This window comes from Hemicordylus capensis, chromosome 11 (assembly GCF_027244095.1).
Source record: "Hemicordylus capensis ecotype Gifberg chromosome 11, rHemCap1.1.pri, whole genome shotgun sequence".
Classification (NCBI taxonomy): domain Eukaryota; kingdom Metazoa; phylum Chordata; class Lepidosauria; order Squamata; family Cordylidae; genus Hemicordylus; species Hemicordylus capensis.
This window is the reverse complement of record NC_069667.1, coordinates 4138249-4164819: the sequence shown is the minus strand read 5'-3', so window position 1 is coordinate 4164819 and position 26571 is coordinate 4138249. Positions and strand designations below refer to the sequence as shown.

At 49.6% G+C, this 26571-nt stretch overlaps 1 protein-coding gene across 11 annotated transcripts in view; it reads left to right on the top strand.

Annotated features, from left to right (window-relative positions):
- Window positions 1-26571, top strand: part of ARHGEF9 (Cdc42 guanine nucleotide exchange factor 9) — a 204139-nt gene that overhangs the window by 132425 nt on the left and 45143 nt on the right. For all 11 annotated transcript variants that reach the window (XM_053273656.1, XM_053273653.1, XM_053273654.1 and 8 more), the window contains 2 exons: window positions 18182-18376; window positions 22074-22253. In XM_053273656.1, coding sequence (XP_053129631.1) covers window positions 18182-18376; window positions 22074-22253 — 375 coding nt within the window. The remainder of the gene's footprint in view (window positions 1-18181; window positions 18377-22073; window positions 22254-26571) is intronic.

Sequence of the window (26571 nt, the reverse complement as noted above, 5' to 3'; positions counted from 1 at the left end):
CCTGCTAAGATCATCTGGAGGAGTTCATCTGTGGCTGCTGCCAACCCATCTGGCAGCTACTCGGGAGCAGGCCTTCTCCGTTGCAGCCCCTGGACTTTGGGATGCGCTCCCTGTTCAAAGAAGAGCCTCCCCATCTCTGGTAACTTTTAAAAAGGCACTGAAGACACATTTATTCACCCAGGCTTTTAATTTGGTTTAGAGTTAAATAATTTTAATACTGTTGTAAACCACCCAGGGACGTAAGTTTTGGGCGGTGTTAAAATGTTCAAATAAATAAATAAATAAATAAATAAATAAATAAACTGGATTTTAAATGTTTTTAATGTTTTAAATGATTTTAATTGTAAACCGCCCAGAGATGCAAGTTTTGGGCGGTATAGAAATATTACAAACAAACAAATAAAATTTAAATAAACGGCTCCCTGTCCCCAAAGGGCTCACTATCTAAAATGAAACACAAGATAGACATGAGCAACAGCCACTAGAAGGATGCTGTTCTGGGTCTGGATAGGGCCAGCTGCTCTCCCCCTGCTAAATAGACAATCGCCAGGTGAAAAAAGTGCCTCTTTGTCCAGTTAGCAGGGCAAAATCCAAAAGTGGTTTTCCTTTAGAATGAGACAAGCAGGAATAGTAGGGTACATATTGCTGGCCCATAAGGGTACTTACTTTTATTTGCATTTACTCTATTTATATCCTGGCTTTCTTCCGAGGAGCTCAGGGCCACATAAGGGGGGGTTCCCAAGTGGTCTCTCACCCAGGCATTAGCCCCCGCTAGGTCTGCTGAGCCTTCAGCAAGGTTTCTGCTTCATGCGCCTTCAGGCCAGACCACCAGTCGCATTTGGACGGATAAAAGTTCTAAATGGCCTGGGCTCCAACGTCCTCCCTTATCATGTTCTGCACAGTCAACCCCAAGAGTGTTTTCTCAAAGGTCCCATTTCCCAACTAGGTCAACCAAAGCACCAAGTGGTTCCGTGACTTTGGACTTCCCATCTGGGATGCCTTTCTCCCCTTCCTCCGTGATAGGATTTGTGCCGTATCCCTGCAGCTTCATAAGCAACCCTGCACTCGTCTTCAGCACTGAGAAGCATGTCATAGTGAGGAGTGATGGGGGAGCTTTGCTACCTTTATTTATTTATTTATTTATTTATTTAGATTTTTAGTCTCTTGAGAACAAGAGCCTGGCAGGAAACCTTCTTCCTCGCTCCCATCCATTCTTGCCATTCAAAGAGGGGTTTCTCAGCCATTTTCAGGGAATCGAGAGCCAGGCGTTAACCCCTGCCCTCTTCCATCTTCTTCCCTTCACATGCTGCCTCTGTGATAGGAAAGGTGATTATTTAATGGCTTTTGAAGCCTACGAGAGATGGCACACAAATTGAGATTTCTCTCCCCTTGTAAAATCATCTGAGGTGGATGCTTTCCTTTGTAACTTTCTAGGCAATTTGTATAGCTCTGTACTAGTGGGAGGGAACGGAAGGCAATTTTCCAGCGCTGCAAGCGGTGCCTCCTGCTGACAAGTTGCTTTTTGTGTCTTCTTCCACCTTCATGTCAGCCCCCTCAGCTTGTCTCCCGGATCTCAGGCGGAGCACCTCATCTCAGGATATTTATTGTATCTATTTATTCATTTCAGAGGCTTATATCCTGCTTTTAAATTTAGAAAAATCCAAAGACAGTGCACATCTAAAACGATGGAAATATATCACCATTATATATGGCCCCAGCTAGATGGAAGATGTTGCATTGTACAGCACAAATTGAATGCTGAAAGGTCTTCCACACCTTTCATCATTTAAATTAAAGGGGGGCGGTTGGCCCCTTAGATGATGAAGATGTGAAAGGGATTATTAAAGAGGATCAGCAGATTGCAGAGAAGCTGGATGGGTTCTTTGTGTCTGTCTTCACAGCGGAGGATGCTGACCATATATCCGCTCCGGAACTGAGCTTCTCAGGCTTGGAGGTTGAAGAAGAGGACTGGTTTGTGGTTACGGGAGAGGATGTTCTAAACTGTCTTGAAAAACTAAAAATTAACAAATCGCCAAGTCAGATGGCATCTACTCAAGAGTTCTGAAGGATCTCAAATGTGAAATTGCTGATCTCCTAGCACAAATGTGCAGCTTGACCCTACAGTCAGGCTCTGTACCAGACGACTGGAAAGTAGCTAATGTAACTCTGATTTTCAAAAAGGGATCCAAGGGGGATCCGGGAAACTACAGGCCAGTTAGCTTAACTTCTGTGTCCAGTAAATTACCCAGCACAGAAGTCACTCCTACCAACTGAGCAAAGAGGTGCCTTTTAAAGTGGTGATTCTCTTCTTTTCAGCCGGGGGAGAGTAACTGGCCCCATCCAATCCTATCCAGAACCAGCCTGGCTTCTGCAAGGGCAAGTCTTGCCTCACTAAACTTTTGAGTTATTTTGGAAGGGTCAACAGGCATGTGGACTGAGGTGGTCTTGTGGAAGCAGCAAGCATGAATTGTCTCCTTTGCAAAGCAGGGTCCACCTTGGTTTGCATTTGGATGGGTGACTACATGTGAGCACATATTCCTCCTAGGGGATAGGGCCATAGCAAAGTGGCAGAGCATCTGCTTTGCATGCAGGAGGTCCCAGGTTCATTCCTTGGCAGCAGCATCTCCAGGTAGGGCTGGGAGAGACTCCTGCCGGAAACCTGGGAGAGCCACTGCCAGTCAGTGTAGGCAATACTGAGCTAGATGGATGACTCTGACTCTGTAGGAGTCAGCTTTCTATGTACACCAGTGTTCAAGAGCAATGGAAAAAATTACTGCACAAAAAGCACTTTGATGGAATCCAACTCGTGGCCACACCAAGGTTCCTTTGCATTGGTAAGGCAGAGTGGAAGTTAACACAGACGAAGTCAAGGAAGCTGTAGCAAACTTAATGTGCTCTGTACCAGGACTGTAGCTAGGGGAGAGGGGGCCCATGTTCGCCCCTCTCCCCAGTGGCCGTTCAGAGTGAGGGAGATAATGAAGACAGTAGGGAGGGAGGGAGTTGGGGGCCCTCAGGAGCTGGGGGGTTTCAGGTTCTTTGAACCCATCTGCTTAATTATAGTGACACCCCTGCTCTGTACAAAATCTCCAGGCAGGCGGCGGGGAGATTAGAACTATGGAGAATCTCTAATGCATCAGCTCCACTTCAGGAAACGGATCAGGTCATTGTGATCAAATTCCAAAATTTGTGGAAACATTCCAAGGAAGAGTATGTGGAAAGCATCTCTTAACTCGGGGCAATGATGCTCAGATGTGTGGGGAAAGGCCCAGTTATTTGTGTCTGTGTATCAGGAAGGTAGTACTAAAGTCCACCATCAATTGTTGTTTTGAAGATTTCTGCTGGTTAAAAAAACCCCTCTGTTGTAGCCATGCTTCCTGCATCAATACTTGGTTTTGTAATAGCTGAATTCAGAAAGGGTTAGGGTGATACACTAATGCTGTTTTGAGTACCCTTATAGAAGAAGAAAGAGCTTCCTACTTACTTTCTCCTCAAGCACACTAAAACTGCTACTTTAATAAGAAGCATGGAGGATAGGCCCATCAGTTTCCAACCTGCTGTTGTATGTGCCCATGAGATCAACAGATTTAGCCTCAATTCAACTCTCACTAAGCAACCACTGGAGTCTCTGAATATTCTTCGCTGGTGACTTTGGCTGCTTGCTGTAAGGAGCTGGGCATGCTCCCACTGCACCAAGGCAGAGGAGAGCTGGTCTCGTGGGAGCAAGCATGATCTGTCCCCTTAGCTAAGCAGGGTCTGCCCTGGTTGCATCTGAATGGGGGACCCCATGTGTGAGCACTGCGAGATGTTCCCCTCGGGATAATGGGGCCGCTCTGGGAAGAGCAGAAGGTTCCCAGTCCCCTCCCTGGCAGCATCTCCGAGATCGGGCTGAGAGAGATTCCTGCCTGCAACCTGGGAGAAGCCGCTGCCAGTCCGTGTAGACAATACTGAGCTAGATAGACCAATGGTCTGACTCGGTATATGGCAGCTTCCTATGTTCCTAAGGCCATGGTATACGGGAATGTTATCTATATTGGGAGAAGAAGGAGAAGCAGGTCAGGTGGGCTGAAGGTGATAGAACAGCCTGAGCATGAAGGGAGCTGTGTTCCTTCTGGCAGCAACCCCCAAAGAGGACAACTTTCTCCTTCCATCCCGAGCTCTTCTGATAAGTATGTCTTCTGCTGGGCACGAAGCATTTTAGGACTGGAGTGTTAGCGTCTCAACTTGTTGCTAGTTTCTCACAGTGACTCCTGCGGTTTTTACAATAATTCTTCCCTCCTAACAACGATCTAAAAGCGCTATTGTCAAAACTGCTTCTCACTCCCACACGGATCGCTCCAAACACAGAACAGCTCCCTGGGAGGCAAGGCGAGTGAAGTTAGCTAGAGAAAATGTTCTGTCAAGCCGGCTGCATGGAGAGGTCTCTCAAATGCTCCGAGGAGAATTGCGGGCGGCGTGGCGGGAGGCAGAGGGTCCTGCTGTCCCCACATCTTTGCCGTACACTGAGGGGCAACTTTTAACAGTTGTCGCTTTGAATACCTAGAGAAGTTGTGTGTGTGTTTAAGCCTCTTGGGCAAAGTGGCAGCCACATCTCGTCCCCCAAGGCTCCCCACCGAGCACCCTGAGGAGGCTCCCGTATCTCTCTCTCTCTCTCTCTCTCTCTCTCTCTCTCTCTCTCTCTCTCTCTCTCTCTCTCACACACACACACACACACACACACACACACACCTAGTCTCCCAGTGCAAGCAAGGAACTGGCAAAGAGCTGGTTAACCTCTTCCTCCCAGGAGTGGGCAGCCAGAGAGCCCTCTCAGAGCCCTCCTGTTCCTCTGCTGCCGAGGCACAGGCAAAGGGCTCTCAAACCCTCCTTCCAGCCCCTGATAGGAGGGACGCTGACGCTTCCTTTTCTGCTCTCCACCTCCCTTCGGATGCACAGGGCCTTAGCCACAAGTAGGCCTTTGCTCAGCACGGCAGCCTGCCGGTGTGTCTGTTCCGTGCTGCAGGAGTGCCGTGGACCTGGGTGCCCTGAGCACTGGCAGAGGAAGCCAGCTAGCGGCCCATCACCACCACTCCTCCTGCGGCTGATGTCCGATGCAGGGGGCATGGCTTTGCTCACAAACGGGGCCGCGTTCCCCACTGGACAGCAAATACCAGCCAGCGCTGCGTTTGCAGTGGGGCCGGGAGCTGCTCTCCCTCCCTTTAAAGGCAGAGAGAGCATTCCTGGCCGCGCCGTGAATGCGGCGCTCGATGATATTTGATCCCCAACGGGGGGCGCGGCCCTGTTTGCGAGCCAAGCCACTCCCCCTTCGTCTGATGTATGATGCAAGGGATGTGGCTGGGGTGCCAGGCGTGGCCCCCGATTGGTGGCAGCCTGGGTTCTTTGAACCCGTCTGCTCCATGGTGGCTCCACCCCTGGCCTTGAGCCCTTGGGGGCTGGCCTCTAGGGACAGCTTGGTCACCTCCATGAGCAGGTGGCCGCTCTTGCCTCTGGGGCTCAGCATCATCAGTGCTTCTCCCAGCTGGGATCCTGCGTTTGTGTCCTGTGGCCCTGGTGTGGTTGGGAGGGACACCCCGTGAATGGCCAAGGTAGCAAAAGGGGAACGACCACAGGTATTTATACACCACTTTTTAAAAACAAAAGTGCTCAAAGCCATCGACACACAATACAACAGAAATAATGCAAGATGGCCCCCTGTCCCCAAAGGGATCACAGTCTTAAAAAAGGAACCGAAGGTAGACACCAGAAACAGTCACTAGAGGGATGCTGTGCTGGGGCTAGATAGGGCCAGTTGCTTTTCCCCTGCTAAGTATAAAGAAGCTATTCACACGTGCATGCAAAACCGGGCTAAGGAAACCCAGTCCAGTTTTGCACACGCATGTGTAAGCCCAATCCTGGCGGTGCCGCAGCAGCAGACCCACCTATGGAGCCGCTCTCCTAACCCTGTTTTACCAATCGTCTGTCAGCCCCAGCTGGGGCTCCTGACCGGTTTCGGGGAGAGGAGGGCGGATCCTTATAATGCACCGTGCACTTGTGCAGTGCATTATGGGAGATGGGGGGGGCAGGGGGCGATGCATCCGGAATCCTAACCCTCAGATCTACTGGCAGGAGCCGGTCATCATCTGGGCAGGCAATCCACCCACCCAAAGGAGAGGACCGGATTGTCTGCAGGGGAGTCATCTTTTTAGGGCGTCCTCCCCACTAGCCCTCTTGCACTTCCTCACTGCTTGTAAGGAGGGCTCAAAGAGTTGCCACTTCCAACGGTGCCTCTTTGCTCAATTGGAGCCCCAGTTCCTGGCGAACCAGGGGCTAAAGGACCCTTTGCCTTCCTCCGTGGGCCCACGTGGCCAGCTCTCGCCCTTTCAGAACTGGTTGCTGAGCCAGGCCATTGTGAATGGTGTCAAGTCCCTGCAGAGTGGCTCCCCTGGAGGGGCCTCGGCTTGAGTGCGAACCGAAAAGAGCACCGGAGCCATGTCTAGTCCAAGTCGAGATGACATCTAATCAGGTACCAAGAAAGGAGAGTGTCGCCCCCAATTTATCTGTTCTGCTGCAGCATTGTCTAAAGCAAGCCGTCAAGCAAGGATGAGTGAGCAGGCCAGCGGAGCGTGGGAGATCCGCTTGGCAGGGTTGCTGCTGGGTCGGCGGGCCCAATTAAAACAGCACAGGGTGTCACCTTTAGGAGCCCCAACCAGGCCTGCCTCTCGGACCCCACTGAATGAAGCCTCTGTGGTCATTTTCCCTCTGGTTCCCCAGCCTTCTCATTCACCTTCTCCCAAATTAGAAGTAGTCTTGACATTGGCAGGTCTCCACAAACCAGAGAAGGCAAGTGGGGGTTTTTCATAGAGCTGAAGCCGTTTGCTGCTCAGCGTATGAACACCCAGCCTGCTTTTGCTTCTGGTTAAACAGGCATTGCAGGTTTTTATAAGTTCCAAAACCTCTTTGACCAGAGGCAGTGATGGAGCAAAAGGAAGGTGATATGAATCTTGCAAAGAAAAGACTCTTTCGAAATATGTTCAGTTCTCTTTAAGCCTGTGTTTATAATGATTTTTTCCCCATTGCAATTTATAATCAATTACTGCAAAACAAGTCAAGGTAGTAGCAAAAACAGGCAAAGCAGAATTTAAAGTCATGCTTGGCCATCTTTTAAATGCTTTAAATTTAATCTGCAATGTTTTGAGCTACCTTCAGGGCCATATCAAACTAGATTGGGGGTTCTGTCAACAGCAGCCCTAGTGCCCCCCCCAAAAAAAAATTTGGGCCAGGGATTGGTGCTAGTAGAGGGAGAGTGGGTCCTGAGTTTTGCCCTTCCACTAATTGCCCACTGAAATCACTCCTGAAGCTGCTATTAACCATGGAGAGGAAAACATCAGGATATAATTTTTGTAAGTTTTCCTCTCTGCAGCTGGCCGTCACTTTGGGGAAAGTTTAGCACTGGCACTGCGCTGCAGTGGGAGAGGTTAGACACACACACCTCACCACTCACCCCAGTCCACTCTGTGGACCCAATCCAGGTCGCGCCAATGGCTGCTTTTGAAAAAGGAAAAGATGCTGACAGTTCCAGTCGGAGAACGTCCACATCTCAGCAAGTTCCACCCTCCAAATTCTGTCTGCTGCTTAGTGATTCCCAGATTCATGACCTGCTCTTCACTGGGGTCATTTTCATGGTCAGAATCAGGGCTGGCCAGGGTAGTGGCGGGGCTGTGCTAATGGGCAGCCATGAGTTTGCCGAGATCCAGGTTGTAGAGCGATTGTGTGGGAGGTGGGTAGGACAGGCAAGGCCAACTGGCAGTCAGTCCCCAGCATTTTACCGAAGGTAGACAAAAAACTGTCCCACCCAGCTCCCGGGCCCCACACTCTCCCTTCCTCCAACCTTATTTTATTTATTTATCAGATTTGTATACCACCCCAAACTTTCATCTCTGGGCAGTTTACAATAACATAAAACCAGTTAAAAACATATACAAAAACTTAAAAACGCTTTAGCAGTTTAAAAATAACCAGAAATTAAAACCCCAAAATATGAGGAAGCTGAGAACCTTGACCTTTGCATTCGCATGATCGGGAGTGCGTCCAGCTCTCCTACTCTGGCTGGCTGCTCCCCGGCCATGCTTAGGGTTGTGAGAACAGCCCTACTGTTTGCAAAGGGGAGAGAGAGCCAGAAGGCCTGGGCCAAGGCCAGCTGTTCCCTTCCTCTGTACCCACATATATTGCAAAGATTGTGTCGTTGGTCTTGTGGCAGCAAACATGAATGGACCCCTTTGCTAAGCAGGGACTGCCCTGGTTTGCATTTGAATGGGAGATTAATTGTATGAGCACTGTAAGATATTCCCTCGGGCGATGGGGCCACTCTGGGAAGAGCACTTGCATGCTTGCATGCAGAAGGTTCCAAGTTCCCTCCCTGGCATCTCCAGAGATTCTGGCCTGCACACTTTAAGAAGCCGCTGCCAGTTTGTGTGGACAATCCTGAGCTGGGTGGACCAATGGTCTGACTCGGTATATGTCAGCTTCCTGTGTCCTTATACACCCCCATTGCTGCAGAATTTTGCTTGGCCTCTGGTCTTCTCATTCTGCCTCCCCTCCGTGTTCTTCAGCCCAGCTCTCACACACACGCCTCTCCAAATTGCCTGTGGTGGGGGCTTATGGGACTACCAGCAGGCCCAGCACAAAGCACGCACAGCGTCGAGGTCATGATTGCAGGGCTGAGATGAATGCTTCCACATGGGGCCTGCGCAGAGGGCTCATGCCATTTGTTCAATTGCTCCTTGAGTGTTTGGAGCACTCTGCATTCATTATCCCACCCAGTAATCCTTCCAACGGACCTTTCAGCGAAGCCAAGATCCTCGCATTGCCGGGAGGGGCGGAGGCTCGCCAAAGGCTATCTGGAGAGTTTGTGTCGAGGTGACATGTGAACCGGGGAGTACACTCCGCCTGCTTGCAACGCAGCCCTCCCTGAAAGCAGCCCCCGCCCGGGGTATGTACAGTAGTGTGTTGTCGTGGGTAGAGTCCTAGGAAGACGCTAGTGGGGGGAGTCCTAGATGCTTGAGGTTCACCAGCTCACCTGGCCCCAGCCATTCTCTCAGCCTAGCCAACCTCACAGGGTGACTGTGAGGGTAAAATGGAGAGAACATGTGGCCACCTTGAGCTCCTTGGAGCTCAATGCAATATAAATGAGCAATGAAATAAATACTGAAGCTATTCCCACGATCAGTAGGAAGCGGGCTAAGGGAACCTAGCCTGCTTTCTACTGATCATGTAAACCTTGGCTTGCCTAATTCCCCCTCCCCTTAAATGAGGATAACGGAGTGAGTGCTCTGTTAACCTCATTTTTTTGCTCGTGTGCCGCCATGACACATGCGTAGACCCCTAGCCGGGAGGCTGCACCCAGCCTCCCAGCCTTGGGGGGTCTCTCCAGAATGCGCTCGCATGGGGCAACCTGGGACTTCCAGGGGCCAGGGCCCCCCGTTCCCCGCAGTCCCCACTGGCTCCATGACGGAGCTGGCAGTCGTGTGGGTGGCCGATCTGGCCACCCAGGGCTTGGAGGCTGCTTGTCTGCAGGGAGAGTGGGCTAAGCCCGCTCTCCCCACAGACCTCCCAGAAGCTCTTCTTACTGACTGTGAGAAGAGCTTCAACGATCTGTAAGCGACAAAGTGTCCTTCGATGAAGCCATTTTTGTGGTACTGAGTTCCTTGATGTTTTTCCTGCAGTAGACTAACAGAGCTGCCCCTGTGATGAGGAAGCTAGGCTGATTTCTGAATGGACTAGCCATGGCTTGGAATTGGCCTGCAACCTAGAACTGGAAACCATGTTTGGAAGTGGGCTTGCAGACCACGTTGACCTTGGTTTAACATGTCTCATTGAGAACCCAGACCCTCATTGAGAACACAGACCTCCAGTGGCTGCTTCCCTGCAGAGAGGGGAGTGCACTGATGGATTGGAGTGCTGAGGAGAAGAAGCAGGCCAGCAGCTGAAAACCAGGATTTTCCTGTTGTGTGTTGTGGAAGTGTGGGTTCTAAACTATGGCTAGAGCCTAAGAACACAAGAGGATCCCTTCTGGATCAAATCAAAGAGCCCGCCGAGTCGAACCTCTTGTTTCCCAGCTAAATGCCATCTGGGAAACCCACAAGTAAGGCAAGATGATGATAGCAATAGCTCTCTTCTGCTGTGCCCCCACCACCAACTGGCATTTGGGGGCATATTCAAGTTTCTTCTCATCAACATGATTAAGGGCCATGGATAGACCTCCTCCTCCTCCACCACCACCACCACCACCACCATGGATTTGTCTAATCCACTTTTCAGGTCATTGAAGATGTTGGCCATCACCACATCCTCCTGTGGCAGCTGCTTCCAGAAACCAGAGGTTCCTAACCTTGGGTGCTGTCAGCTGTTGTAGATGGGGATGATGGGAGTTGTAGTCCAACAGCATCTGGGCACCCAAGAATCCCTTCCCTAAATCAGCTGGGTGTGGAAACTCCTTCCTCATTTGTTAGTCCTGAATCTCCTGCCAGGCAATTTCCTTGATTGGCCCCAAGTTCCAATATTAAAAAGAGCCCCTGTGGCGCAGTGGTAAAACTGCCGCCCTGTAACCAGAAGGTTACAAGTTCGATCCTGACCAGGGGCTCAAGGTTGACTCAGCCTTCCATCCCTCAGAGGTCGGTAAAATGAGTACCCAGAATGTTGGGAGGCAATATGCTAAATCATTGTAAACCGCTTAGAGAGCTTCCAGCTATAGAGCGGTATATAAATGTAAGTGCTATTGCTATTGCTAAGTGCTATTATGAGAAAGGGAGAATAACTTCCCCTTATCCACTTTCCCCACTCTGTGCATGATTTTACCAACCTCTCCAATGCCACCCTGATCACCTTGTTTTTGAAACTAAAGCCTCCAAAGCCTAGAAAACTTTAGCCTGTTCCCAGAGGTCAGGTGCTCAACCACCTGTCATTCTGACTGACCTTTAGCACCAGTTGTGGTTTGGTGTGGTGTCTGAATTGAACAGACATCTTTATTATCAGTTTGTGGCATGTCTGTCCAGCTCTGAGACCAGTTCTGAGCAAACCCATGGCAGGACTTGGCTCAAATGAATTCCGGAAATGGAACTTGCCAGGGCGTGGAATGATGCGATTCTCTGGCTTCTTTCGTGAAAGCCTGTTTCGGTGTCAGTCACAGCCGCTGGGCACAAAGGGCTTTCTTAGAGCCTGCCGGGTAAGGAGGGCTAGTCCTTGCCCTTTGCAACAGTGGGTGCTGTCTGACCCAACAGGCGTTACCACTGGGGGTCCTCAGGATTGTGGAGGAGAGGCCATTCGTTGTGGCCTTCCACTTTAGATGCAGCAGAACATAAAAAACAGGAGCTGACAGCCGTATTCTCCGTGTTCCATTTCTGCTTCATCATGCAAGACATTAGACTGACTCTCAGCTGTGCCATCCTGGGTAAAGTACAAAGCATTAGGAGTCCGGGGATAGAGGGCTTATATAACTGGGTGGGAGGAAGAAATCAAAGGTGTTGTTTCAGGGCATTCTAGCCCTTTCGTTCTTGTTTTGCTTCTGCCTCCACTTCCTCCAGTTCCATTTTGATCTGCAGCCATACTGTTAGAAGCAAACCCCAGGAAAGCACTCAGGCCTGTATGCTAGTGCGTATAATGCTAATGCGGCCTGCATGCTAATTGCGTGTGGCTGTAGTAATGCCTCACCTGTCTACCACGACACAGGAAGATGCCATGGGAAAGAAATTAATTAAAGGCTCTTGTGAGCCCAAAGTGCTTGTGTACAGAGGAGGCTCCCCACGGCTTCTAGGGATGTGCACAAACTGTCCAGCCGATGGTTCGGCAATGGTGTGTGTGTGTGTGTGTGTGTGTGTGTGTGTGTGTGTGTGTGTGACCTTTAAGGGACCGGGAGGGTGCTCTTACGCTTCCCCCTGCTGTGTTTCCCCTGCCAGCATTCTCACCAAAATCATTGGCAAGGGGTGGCAGCATACCTCCCTGCCGCCCCGGTCAGCATCAGACTAGGAGTGCCCGATGTGCATGTGTGTGTCAGGCACTTCCGGTTGGATGCTGATGGGGGTTCCAAGGAGCTATGCTGCTGCTCCGCACCGGCAGTTCTGGTGAGAGCGCCAGTGGGGAAAACATGGTAGGGAAGGGTAAGAGCCCCCTCGCGGTTCCTTAAAGGTAACCCCCGCCCCGCCACTGCCGAACCGATCCGAATGCCGGACCTCTGAACTGGCTTAGCGGTCGGGAAAAGGACTACTGAACCGGTTCAGGCACATCCCTAACGGCTTCTCTGAAAGATTTTCTGTTCTGATCAGCCGGCTCTGAAGACAAGCCATTCTGCTAAGACTCTGCAGTGGGCCTTTTGGGATCCTTCAGTCTCTCTGTGAATGAGCAGAGTAGAATTGGGTCCCAAGAACCGAGTGAGCAGCTATCCCAGATCCTAGGAAGTGTGGTGACATCTCTCTCAGAGGGAACAGTGGTCTAGAAAAACCGCAGAAATATCCCACAGGGGCACAATTTCTTAATTTCCCCCCTTTTCAGTGAACATTGGGAAGAAGGAAGCAAGGCAGGCTCAAGGGTGCAAAAGCAAGGAACTAACTTCCAAGGTGGGCACTCATCATGCTCAGAGAGGGGGCATAGGTCAGCCTGTGGCTGTGTCCTCCGAGGCTGGGAGAGCCTGGCCCATGTCAGGCATTTATTTATTTGTCTATCTTTCTATCTATCTATCTATCTATCTATCTATCTATCTATCTATCTATCTATCTATCTAAGCTTTTATACCACCCTTCCAAAAGGCTCAGGGAGGTTTACATTAAAACACCATTAAAATCAGTTAATAATCAAAAGAAAAATAATAAAGCATAAAAACAATAATTAACAATTAAAAACATCATGAAACAACAATGACATAATACAAAGTTTTGCATAGGAAAACCTAAATGAACGATCCCCTTCTTCAGATGTCATGTTCTTGGATCACCTCCGTAAATTGGGCTGCTGGAAGGTGACCAATTCAGTGCCATATTTCCAGCCAGTTCGCATCTTTTGTTGTCTGGCCCCAAGGGAGCCTATTAGGTGATATTTCCCAAGCATTGTAGAGGGGTGATTCAGAGGAACACCTCCACACATGATTAAAGGACATCCCAAGAGTGCATTGAGATGCCTGCCTAACAGGCTTTCATTTTTAGGGCATCCCTGACCTTACTTAGTTATTTATGAACATACAGGTGAAACTCGGAAAATTAGAATATCGTGCAAAAGTCCATTAATTTCAGTAATGCAAATTAAAAGGTGAAACTGATATATGAGACAGACGCATTACATGCAAAGCGAGATAAGTCAAGCCTTAATTTGTTATAATTGTGATGATCATGGCGTGGTCACAGCTCATGAAAACCCCAAATCCACAATCCCAGAAAATTAGAATATTACATGGAACCAAGAAGACAAGGATTGAAGAATAGAACAATATCGGACCTCTGAAAAGTATAAGCATGCATATGCATTCAGTACTTGGTTTGGGCCCCTTTTGCAGCAATTACTGCCTCAATGCGGCATGGCATGGATGCTATCAGCCTGTGGCACTGATGAGGTGTTATGGAAGACCAGGATGCTTCATTAGCGGCCTTCAGTTCTTCTGCATTGTTTGGTCTCATGTCTCTCATCCTTCTCTTGGCAATGCCCCATAGATTCTCTATGGGGTCAGGTCAGGCGAGTTTGCTGGCCAATCAAGCACAGTACACTGTATACTTTTCAGAGGTCCGATATTGTTCTATTCTACAATCCTTGTCTTCTTGGTTCCATGTAATATTCTAATTTTCTGGGATTGTGGATTTGGGGTTTTTATGAGCTGTATGCCATGATCATCACAATTATAACAAATTAAGGCTTGACTTATCTTGCTTTGCATGTAATGCGTCTGTCTCATATATCAGTTTCACCTTTTAATTTGCATTACTGAAATTAATGGACTTTTGCACAATATTCTAATTTTCCGAGTTTCACCTGTACCTACTTACTTAATTACTGCTATTATGTATATACTGCTTTTAAAAGAAGACGTTCTCAAAATGGTTTACGCAGAAAAAGAATAAGATGGGTCCCTCTCCCCGAAAGGGCTCAGAATCAAAAAAGAAACAGAAGGTAGATGCCAACAACAGCCACTTTACTGCATAAGCTGTCTGGCAAAGGTCTTAAGTAGTCTGTATCACTGTGTTCACATCCGATTGTTTCATGGTAGCTCTCTGCCATTTGGGGGCACCATCAAACAACTGTGAAATGGCCCACATTGGGTGTACAAAGAAACCCAGTGCTCAGACAGAAAGAAGCGCTGAAATTAGCATAAATGCCAAGTTCTTAATTTTTCTGTGGATTTTTATACTCAAATCATTTCAATGAGTGATGTCTCATCTTAAGGTTAAAAGGAACCGTAATGTGCCTTTTCCGCTTCCTTTTGAAAATGAGCACTTGCCCATTTGCTACATCTTTAAATCTGCTGTTTGGAAAATAGGTGGGTTGTCTCAGAGATCTCCAGTTTCTTGACCTTTAAAGCTCTCTGTAGGAAGAGAAAACACTGGCGCAGTAATAAAAGGAATGTTGTTTAGCGAAATATAATCATCAGCTGGAAAAGTGGAGAACACACATTGTAGAGGAAAGGATTGATGGAGCCTTTTGCAAATTAAAAGGACGCAGCCATTCCCACCAAAGGTACATGTTGTAAACAAATGGCAGTGGCAGCTTCTTACTTTACAATGAGTTAAGTTATGAAAATTGAAGACCATTAAAATACATTTCAATGCAGAGTGTAATTTATGTGCTTTTCTTACGTTCCATGCTTCTTGTGACTTGGGCAGTGAATACTAATGAAGAGAGTTTCTACATTTGCTGCAGTTAGCTTCAGCTATAACAGAAAGGAAGTTAGCAATCTGAAGCAATGGCATGCTATGCACTTATAGCTAAATTCATGAGAATATTTTTGTGGCAGATTTCCTCCTCCTCCTCCTCCTGTTTTTGTTTTAAGTCCGGGGTGGTGTGTGTATGCACGCACGCGAGCGCGGTCTATTCAGTCTCTACTGATTGTGCCTCTGGGTAATTTTTTTTTAGGGCCAGGATGGCGGGGGATGAGGAGGAAATGGGAGATGATGAATGTCGGAGATTGACAAGACTGAAGGACTCAGTGCTCAGCTTTATAAGTCTAGGCTGCTATCCAGAGATAATTAGTTGCATTTATATCCAATTTAAATCAGACTTGAATCTCAAATTTATTTATTTATTTATTATTTATTTAATTTTGGCACATTACATGGGATTCTGAGAGGGAGAGAGAGAGAGAGAGTATTTCAACCCTAGGTAGGCTATGAGCCCTTTCTCACGAGTAGTGAGAAAAGGCAAGAGGGTTAGCGGAGAGGAAGCCTTAAAAAGCTTACCTCCCCGCAAACAGGCTAGAAAGCTTCCTTCCCCATAGGCTCCCTCTTCGGCGGGCAGAGTGCCCACCCAGACGGTTACCTGCTGTTGCTGGTAGCTTGTGGGGCTGGGTGGGGGCAGCATGCTCCCCACTCACCACGTGGGCGCGTGGTGTATTATGGGGCTCCTCCCTCCCCTCTCCGGAGCGGGCTGCGATCACAGCTGGCAGGCGAGCAGAGAAACGGGGCTGGGGGGTGCTCACTCTCCTGAACTCGTTTTACAGGGTTTGCCACCAAGGCACTGCTGGGATTGGTCCTGACACTCGTGTAGGCAAAACCAGGCTGGGCTTCCTTAACCCAGTTTTGCCGGCACATGTGAATAGCTTCAGTGTCTGCACAGGAAATGGCTGGGTGAGCAGCGGCTCCCAGACACCTCCCTGCCTGCACCAGTTGTGTTTGCAGCTCGAAATCACCTCCATCAAGCTGCTGTTCCATTCACAAGTTGCAAAAGGGCCCCTGTATCTTTCACCCCCAGGGTGAAAAAACTAAGCAGCTTCCCCTGGCAATTTCAACCTGGGAAAGACTGGGATAAAAAGGAGCTAAATGGCCTCTCTCTCCATGTTCCCTTCTTTCACACCAGATCTCAGGCTGCGTATGATGCTCTCCGTTTTTTGTTGTTGTTGTTGTTGTTGTTTAAGTGTACAGATTTTTTAAAATGTACAGAACGTGCGGTGTTTGGGATTAATCCATTCCTTGACCCAGGCCAGTTTTTGAATGGGGCTTCTTGTATTCCAGTCCTGGAGTGGAGGCAGGGCTAGCCAGCAGCAAGAGCACTCAGCACAGGAGAGCTGGGCTGGTGGTCTCAAGCATGACTTGTCCCCTTAGCTAAGCAGGGTCCACCCTGGTTGCATATGAAAGGGAGACTAGATGTGTGAGCACTGGAAGATATTCCCCTCAGGGGATGAAGCCGCTCTGGGAAGAGCAGAAGGTTTCAAGTTCCCTCCCTGGCAACATCTCCGATATAGGGCTGAGAGAGACTCCTGCCCGCAACCTTGGAAAAGCCACTGCCAATCTGTGTAGACAATACTGAGCTAGATGGACCAAGGGCCTGACTCAATATATGGCAGTTTCCTATGACCCAGTCTGCACTTGCCTCTCTGGACCTAATATCTATTTCATTAAACTATTAATATTCCTGATTCCCCTCCCCTGCCATGTCCTTGCGTTCCGCAGCAATTGCCCTTGAATTCCACAGAAAGAACCTTGGAACTTTGAGTAACATGTAGTTTGACCCTTGGTTGACCCTTGGTGGGCCACTGAATTCAATGGGACATAAGCCCAATGCATTGATCTGAACTGGTGTTCAGAGGCATTCTTCCCCCTGGACTTCCGGGCCAAAGTCCAGTGCCTCCACACCCGCTGGGGGCCCCAGATCCTCTTTAGTCTGTCCTGGGTGGTGTCTTTGCCACGCCACGTGGCCTGTGCTGCATCAGGCGGCTGGGCTTAACTGTGACATGTGGCCGGTAGCCAGGCATGACCTCTGATTTAGAGACGGGGGGGAAGTGGGGGAAGGGATCTGTGGGATGGGAGTATGTGCAGTTGCATGTTGACATGTTTCTGCTCATGCACATTTGCATCAATATACCTGTTTTATATCCTTACATTCTTGCAAGTTCAGTTGCTGTTTGTGCTCTCAAGAACCCCAGTGCAGAAAAATACTGCATGTGTCATGGTGTGTGTGTTGGGGGGGCAATGATGCTTATCTTGCAGGGGAGGGAGGGGCCCTAAAGGCCTTTCGGTCCAGGCTCCAAAATTACCTAGGGGCACCTCGGCTGGTGTTCTTTCCTTGCCATGAATGGCAGCCCGCAGAGCCAGAGGAGGTTTCTGAGGAAAGCAGACCCAGCAGGTAGGGCTGGACTGGAGCACCAGGACCTTTGACAGCTCCAGCTTTGCACTGGCCCCAGCTGGATCACAGTGGAGCCCTTTTCTCCGCCCTCTCTGGGGTGGATGCAGATGGCTTAAAGGGGCAGACCTCCGGCCAGTACACCATTGCCACTTAGTTGGGTTTAGCTGGGTGAATTGTCAGCTTTTGCCAGCTGGAGATCAAGTGTGTTGAAGTCAAGAGTCATGGCTTTTCAGGGGGTTCCCTCCAAGTGCATCAGGAGGTCCCCCGAAATGGTTTCTGATCAGGTAGTTGAACCATTAAAATCTGGGTTCAGGTGCATCTGTATTTTGTTTTTGTTTTTAACACTCTGGTTCAGTTCTGGTTCAGACACAGTCTTTAAAAAGTGGATCACCAACAGGTCCCGACACCTTGAACATGTTTAGTCACATTCTGTATAGAACTCTTTTTCTTACAATATGACTTTAAATGAATAAAAATAATGAACTAAATGGGGGGATTAAAACCTCTTTCTTTTGTATCTTTAAAAGGTTTTCATTTGTTTTTTAAAAATATGCAATATTTTTAAAACATAAAATAAAACATGAATCCTACGTAGTTGCATTTAGAGATTTGCTTCCTGTTCAAGGCAGCTAAGAGCGTTAAGGTTCAGGTTTGGTTCCAGTTGACATAAGAAAGCAAACCAAAACCTTCTCTGAACTTCTGTGTGGGTTCAAATTCAGGCTTGGTTCAAGTCCCAGCTTCTGATATGAGAAGATAGCAGGATCAATGGAATGCATATAGTGTAAATGTATAGTTTATTCCTTAGGAAAATCTCCCAACAGTAAGAGCGGCCATGCCCTGGAGGAACAGGTTGACTAAATCCAGCATGACCTCTCTCTTTCTTCTTTCCCTCCAGCTATGGGTTAACCAAGAAGATGGCGTTGAGGAAGGGACCAGTGAAGTGCAGAATGGACACTTGGATCCCAATTCTGCCGACTGCCTCTGTCTCGGGAGAACCCTTCAAAACCGAGACCAGATGAGAGCCAACGTCATTAATGAAATCATGAGCACTGAGCGCCATTATATTAAACATCTGAAGGACATTTGTGAGGTATGTAGCCATTCCCTTGATTATTTCACTGGATATAAATGTGTCAGAGACCTCCAGGGTTGTGTAGTGTATGGGACCCCTTTCCCCAAAGCCTCCAGTGTGGCCACCTGTTAATAGAGCAGTGAGGTTGGGTGGATTCAGTTGGAAGTCTTTTCCAGGGCTTTCCATGCCATCAAATAAGAGGGTTAGTAGGGTTCTCCTCACTCCAGCATTGCAACCGTACTGCATGCTCCCATGGGCTTTCAAGGTAAGGATTCTCCACCCCACTTTTTAATTCAGGCCTTTTTAAAGATTAAAAACAAGCCGTGGTGCTGTGTACAGAGGAGGAGGGAATTTTTAAAAAGTTCTAGTGAGTGTGTGTGTAAAGTTAATCTGCGGAATCTGCACTGCAAAAGAAATAGCAGCTGACATCCAGCCTAAGTTAGTCAATAGTGCTACTCAGGAATTATTCTAAAAGGCTATTTAATTTCGGTAGGACTACTCAGGAGTAACATAGTCTGTCTGTCAGCCAGCATCCTTGACTTTATTTCTCCCCATGGTTTGGAATTTCCTCAGTAGTTAAGAGAGACGCTGAATGTAGGGAGTGCAGGTGCCTGGTCCTTTAACACGCTCTCCTGGGTCATATTCTCGGTGAGGCTGATGGCTTTGTTGGAATTGCTCCAGTTTACGCCAGCCTCCGATTAAACTTACTGTGTCAAGGCAAACGATGTTGCCAGGCCTCACGCTCAGCTCTTTATTATCCCAAATGGAATCGAATGAGAAATCTTGCCAGAAGGTGGAGTGCCGACAAATCTTTCAGATGTCTTTTTAAACCAGAGAAGACTGCCACGACCATTCCCATTTGCAAAGTATGAGTCGGTCGGTGCTTCAGAAAAACTCATTTTGCCCAAATTAAATGTACGAAATCAGAGCAACGCGGTTGCCCCTGAGAGAGCTGGAAGACAGCATAATCACTCCGGGCTCCATCCAAATAGGTTGACTGTTCTCTGTGCTTAAGTGGATTCAGAGAGTTCCAGCTTGATCCTGCCTTTTGTCGCTGCAAGGCAAGCAGGAAAAGGAGGCGTGTGTCCCCCCCACTAACCTACAGCAGGCTGTTTAGGAGATGTGTGATTCCCACCCCATTCTGTGCAAGGAAGGTTAGTATTGAATCTCTTGTGATTCTGCGTGGAATTCTTGAGATTCTTCATCTAACAAGGAACCTGCAGCTTTGCTCTGAATTTTGCTTTACCCAAAATTCAGTGACAAGGGCTGTTAGCTGTGTCAGTGTAACAGGGCCTCAATATTTAGAAGCAGTTTACCTCTGATGGCCAGTGGCTAGGCACAAACCACCAGAGATGTGTGTCACCTTCATGCTTTGCCTGTGAGCACCCAAAGGCGGGTCACTGTTCCCTTTAAAGCCTAAAGTGGCATTTCCCCTGATTGCTTGAAAAGCTGTCTTCTCCCTTGTGAATTTGCCCACCTGACGAGATCTGTTGGGAGGGTCCTGCTCCGTGGGAAGTGCCAATGCTCTCTTGACGGTCTTCTAGTCCAGGGGTTGGCAACATGGCTCTCCAGCTGTTGTTGAACTATAACTCCCATCATCCCCAGTTACCATAAATTGTGGCTGGAAGCTGTAATTCAGCAACAAGTGGAGGGCCAAAGTGGCCTACCCTTCTCCTAGTCCAACCCTCTGCTCAGTACAGGAAACTGCTACAGTCTTGTGATGCTGAAAAGGCCTCCGTTTATTGCACTCCGGGCCAGGCGCGGCTCGCGAACGTGCCTCCGGGGGGGGGGGGGCAGCGGGCGGCTTCTTTAAGGGAAATGGAGCCAGTGCGCCATACCACACCGCCCAGCAGCCCCCGCAGCGGGAAATGGCCTCCGACACTCACCTGGCTCCCGTGGAGGTGAGCCCCTGCCGGCGGCCAGGTGATTCCCCGCCACGGGGGCTGCTGGGTGGCCCGGAGCACCGGCTCCGTTTACCTTAAAGCAGCCGCCCACCTCCCCCGCCGGAGGAGAGTTCACAAGCCGCGCCTGCTCTGGGCGCATGAGCAAGCCAGACTGGATTTTTAAAAAATAGTTCCTGAATTCTCTGGTCAGTCTCAAATCCTGCCTGCCCACAGGCCATCCGCCGGGTTCGTTTCTTCCCTGTCCTACTCCACACATTGGCGAGACGGAGCTGAGCTTGCAGGCAGCACCTCATCTCTCTCTTTGCGTCCAGGGCTCTGAAAACTTAGCACTTAACCTGCTGCAAAGACACCCCAACTTTGTGCAAAACCGCAGGGACTACATGGGAAAATGCTTTGAAAGGAGAGCGCCAGGTGGCTATTTTTAGCTCGTAACGCTGAGCAAAGCCTTCTCCACCATCTGACCATCCGTCATCTGTGCTCTGAATCGGAGCAAACTTGACAGGATGAGCAGTGGATGGATGACATTTGTCTTATGTAACAGGAGTAAATTTACTGGAAAATCCAGGCAGTAACCCTTCTAGGTGATGCTTGTTATCATATAGATCTATTCAGCCCTTGGGAGTTCATCCCTAAATCTGCTAAGCCAGTCTGCGCGAGGAGCCTCTGTGGCATAGCCTGCGGAGCACGCCTGTAAGATGCGCCTTCTTCTCATGGCTTGGTCTCCCCCAGTGATGGCCCAGATTCTTGGCAGTTGCACCACAGGGCAATATATTCCTGCATTTGAGCCCCCTCAGCAGGTCTCCTTTCACGGATGGATTCTTGGAAGGTGGGTGGCCGGCCAGTGGAACACAGAGTGGAGCACTGCTTGTGGAACGCCTGCCTTATACTGAGTCAGACCACTGCTCCGTCTAGCTCAGTATTGACTGCACAGACTGGCAGCAGCTTCCCCAAGGTCACAGACAGGAGTCTCTCTCAGCCCTATCTGGAGCTGCTGCCAGGGAGGGAACTCGGACTCAGATCCTCTTCCCAGATCGGCCCCATCCCCTAAAGGGAATATCTTCCCATGCTCGCACATGTAGTCTCCCATTCAGATGCAAACCATGATGGACCCTGCTTAGCAAAGGGAGCAATTCATGCTTGCTACCACTTAAGTGGCGCAGTGCGGAAATGCTTGACTAACAAGCAGAAGGCTGCCAGTTCGAATCAGCAGCGATCTAGGAAGATGCTGAAAGGCCTCATCTCACACTGCACTTGAGGAGGCAATGGTCAACCTTTCCTGTATTCTACCAAAGAAAACCACAGGACTCTGTGGGCTCCAGGAGTCAAAATCAACTTGACAGCACACTTTACCTTTACCACAAGTCCAGCCCTCCTCTGGTGGCTTTAAACCCCCATTTCATGGCCTCAGCTTGAAAGGCCAGAAAAATTCCCTCTTTTCCCCACTTGTAAAAACCACTTGGGCAAAAACAGGGCAGGCGGCTTGCAGCCCAGCACTAACCGCACTTGCAGCTCCTGTACAAAACCGAAAAAGGACAGGCAAAGGGAAAGGCAACGTTGTGAGCAACCCCTCTTGTTGTTTTCAGAAGCTATACAAGGCAGCAGAATTGTTGACTACAACTCCCAGCATCCCCAGCTCTGATGGCCTTTGGCTGGGGATTATGGGAGTTGTAGTCCACAACATCTGGGGAAACCCTGTTAGAAGGGACACTGCAAGGCAGCCCCAGATAGTTCTAGTTAGGGGTCAGGGGTCTCCTTGGCCTGTGCGTGCATAGGATTCCACCGGCAGCCTCTCCTCTCTCTCTTTCTTCCAGGGTTACTTGAAGCAATGTCGGAAGAGAAGAGACATGTTCAGCGATGAGCAGTTGAAGATCATATTTGGCAACATTGAGGACATTTACCGGTTCCAGATGGGCTTTGTGCGGGACTTGGAGAAGCAGTACAACAACGAGGATCCCCATCTCAGTGAAATTGGGCCGTGTTTTCTGGAGCATGTAAGTTTTTTTTTTTCCCCACTAAGGGGGAGATTTTCCCACCTCCCCTGGGAAGTGTGGTGGAGTGCCACCTTAAAATGTTGGACTATTGGGTCTGCTGGAGACATACTTTGCTGCATGGCCATGCTTTGGATGTAGCCCCTTTTGCTAGAAGTCAAATCTCTGAGTGGGTGAACTAGCACTGCATCTTGACTCTAACGCACGTGCGCCTGAGTAATAAGTCAGTGCATGTGCATAAATAAGAAGACACCGTGTGTATATAACCTACCATGTCCCACTTCTGCAGCTGGTGAAATTTGTCTGGAACATTTATACTTGATAACGTTATCGAGGATAATTAGGTTTGTTCCACTGGTCTATCTTTAATGCAAAGAACAAGCAACGACTTCACTTTTCAGCCATGTGATCACGCCCGGCTTATGTAATGGGCAGGAAGGAGAGCCAGTCTTGTGACAGCGTGCATGAATTGCCCCCATTTTTAAGCAGGGCCTGCCTTGGTTTGCAATGGGATGGGTGACTACACATGAGCACTGCCTGCTGTAAGATCAGGGGCATAGCTAGGGGAGAGGGGGCCCCCTGTGTTCACCCCTTCGGAGTGAGGGAGATAATGAAGAAAACCGGGAGGGGTGGAACTGGGAGGGGCCCTCAGGACCTGGGGGCCGGGTTCTTTGAACCCATCCGCTCAATCATAGCTACACCCCTGTGTAAGATGTTCCCTTCGGCGACTGAATCAGAGCATCTGCTTAGCATGCAGAAGGTCCCAGGTTCAATCCCTGGCAGCATCTCCAAGAAGGGCTGGGACAAGACTCCTGCCTGGACCCTTGGAGAGCTGCTGCCAGTCCGTGTAGACAATACTGAGCTAGATGAGCCAAGGGTCTGACTTGGTGTCAGGTAGCTTCTTAGGTTCCGGCGGAAGCAGCAAGTCGCATCAGTTATACACTCTCATCAAGAAACTTCTTGCAAGCTCCCAGCAACCGTGGGATTATATCTCTGAAGCTGATGCGCTTCCGTTTTGATTAGCACAACCAATATTTATCCCAGGCCCAACTTAGACAACCTTTAGTGACTCGGGTGTGAAAGGCTTTCAACAAAATGACAACCTTGTTTGCCGAGACTGGACAACCTGCTTTCGCCCCCTCCCCCTTCGTGGACTGATATGATGGAGAGGAGAGCAGGCCTTGTGGTAATGAGCATGAATTGTCCCCTTTGCTAAGCAGGGCCTGCCTTGGTTTGCATTTGGATGGGAGACTGCATGTGAGCACTGTCAGAGATTCCCCTCAGGGGATGGGGCCATAGCTCAGTGGAAGAGCACCAGCCTGCTTGCATGCAGAACGTCCTGGGTTCCCTCCCTGGCAGCATCCCCAAGTAGGGCTGAGAGAGACTCCTGCCTGTAACCTCCGAGAGCCGCTGCCAGTCAGTGTGAACAATACTGAGTTAGATGGACCAAGTGTTTGACTCTGTCTCAGGCAACGTCCTGTGTTGTTAACTTTCCATTATGGGCTGAATAGCCAGTTTAAGGAGGGTTAGCCACGCTCTCCATGTGCATAACAGACCCGATCCAAATGGGGGGCAGAGAAGGGGGCCACACCCTCTGAGGCTCTTCTCACGATGGAGGGAAACCAGACTCAGGGAGCCCAGGCCGGTTCCCCTCCATCACGAGAACCACCAGGCTCGCGGGTGAGCACGGCGGCCAGCCCGCCTAAGAACCCCTCCCCTAAAACGAAGTGAGCAGGGCGTTCGCTCCTCTAACCCTGCCTTACTGATCGTGTTCCGCCACAGCACGGCTCCACGGAGACACAGGAGTAGACCCCCGGCTGGGAGGCTACAGCAGGCCTCCTGGCTTTGGGGGTCTTCCCAGAATGCCCCCACACGTCCGCGTGGGGTCTCCTGGGACTTCCTGGTGGCCCCCCATCCCTGCTGCCCCTACCGGCTCTGTGACAGAGCCGGCAGCCGTGTGGGCAGCCAATCCAGCCTCCCAGGGACGGCTGCTCAGGTGCAGGGAGAGTGGGTTAAGCCCGCCCTCCCCACTGAGCCTGGTTAGGCTCCACCCGTTGATCATGCACAGAGCCGCTCTGGCTCAGATCTTTGTGTGTGTGGCTACTGTACCTTCCTCACAAGACAGGTAACTGACTTACCAGCACAGGACCTCCGGTGGCTGTTGCTGGTGTCTAGCTTATGTTTCTTTTTAGATTGTGAGCCCTTTGGGGACAGGGATCCATCTTATTTATTTATTATATCTCAGTAAACCGCTTTGAGAACTTTGGCTGAAAAGCAGTATATCAAGATTGGTTGTTGTGAGTTAAATATTTGTTGTTGTGAGTTGTATGTCATGCCACTGATTGGTGGTTATTCGTAGAATGCCAAGTCGTGTGATGTGTTTCTTTTCCAAGATGCAAAGCCTGAAAATAAACTTCCAGAATTAAGCCCCTTTTCCGTGCTGCAAGGAAAAAGTCCAATAGTAGCCTGTTCAGAGGCTTACCGAGGGCGGCAGGCCAGACAAGAGAGCTGCGTTATCATTGACTCTGTGCCTGCCACCTAGCACAGTATAGCACATTCAGCCACTGAGCAGGGGAGAAAGCAGGGGAGAAAATCAGCAGGGGAAAATCAGCAGGGGAGAAAATCAGAGCGCTCCCTGGATTTTGCCAGTTTTGAATTTTGTGCACCGCCTTGAGATGCACATATCAGCTGGTATTAAAAAGATGACAAATAAATAAATAAATAATTTGCCTCCGCAAAAGGGGTCTGTTCAGGCAGAAGGGCACAGAATTCAGAGCATGTGCCAGGTGTTGATATGATCTGTTGTTATTGGATGTTTATCCCATGCTTCCTCCAAGGAGCTCAGGATGACTTCCATGGTCCCCGCCCCCTTGCCCTCACACAAAGCCTGTGAGATATGTTGGGGCACGAGTCACCTAGTGGGTATTCTACCTGTGTGTGCATTTGTCCCTGAGGTCTCCCAACCCTCTACACTGTGCTGGCTCTCCAAGTTGCGACAGAGGACACACATGATGAATGGGGTCTTTGAACCAGCAGCAACGCAAACTCTCAGAGACAGCAACTCTGCCATAGGAACCTAGGAAGCTGCCTTCTACTGAGTCAGTCTACTGGTCCATCTAGCTCAGTCCTGTCTACACTGACTGGCAGCGGCTTCTCCAAGGTTGCAAACAAGAATCCAGTGTTTCCTCTAACAGGGATTTCCAGATGTTGTTCACTACAACTCCCAGCATCCCCGGCTGCAATGGCCTTTGGCTGGGGATTCTGGGAGTTGTAGTCAACAACATCTGGGAATTCCTGTTAGAGGGAGCACTGCAGGAGTCTCTCCCAGCCCTTCCCGGGAGGTGCTGCCAGGGAGTGAACCTGGGACCTTCTTCATGCAATGCAGATGCTCTGCCACTGAGTTAGGGCCCCATCCCCGAAAGGGAATATCTTACAGCAGGCAGTGCTTACATCTAGTCACCCATCCAAATGCAAACCAGGGCAAAGCCTGCTTAGCAGAGGAGACCATGCATGCTCGCTCCCGAAAGACCAGCTCTCCTTTCGGCCCATTACATAAGCCACGCATCACAAGAGCTGATGAATTGGCCAGGGTTGTAAATATGTCAGGAAATGTCAAGAAAATCACCCAGCCTGGCTTTTTAAGCTTTTCCTTGAGGGGAAAGAAAGTCCTGTCTTGGGCCTTACGTAAGAGGAGGCTGGGTCCCTTGATGTGTCTCTCCATGCTTCTCCATGGCTGCTCTGCTGGCCTGCACTTCACACTGGTCGCTTTTCGGATTCTATTAGAAAATCACATTGTAGATGCGAATGAAATTTCAAGAGGACGCCATTAAAACCACTCAAGGCCGCTTCTCTTGGTGTGCCGTAGATTCCCCTCTGTCACCGTCTGCGTGTGCTTTTTGCTTTAAAGGACGAGAGGGCTGTTGTAGCCATATTCCTCACTGTCTTCAGAGCTCGAGCCATAGTGATGAGTTTGCTTTAAAAAACACACACACACAACACCCTGCAGATGAGATCAACAGAGCTGGCAACTGTCACAATCCATCTGTGGGCGGAGTGGCTTGGCTCCAAGCGGAGCTCTGGCCACAGAGTTCAGGAAGGTTAACGCGAGCTGTCAGTTTCCAGACTATCAGGGCAAGGGAACCTTGTTCACCGAAGCACCTAAGCAAGGAAGGAGGGTGGAGAGGATGCAGAAGCCTGAAGGAGTCGCACCGGGGCTGCTGGACTGGAGGATTGGGGCCAGGCTGGCCCTTGCACTGACTGCAGAAACTAAACACACACAAAGGCCCTTCACACCACCAGCCCTACCTGGGTAGGACAGGGC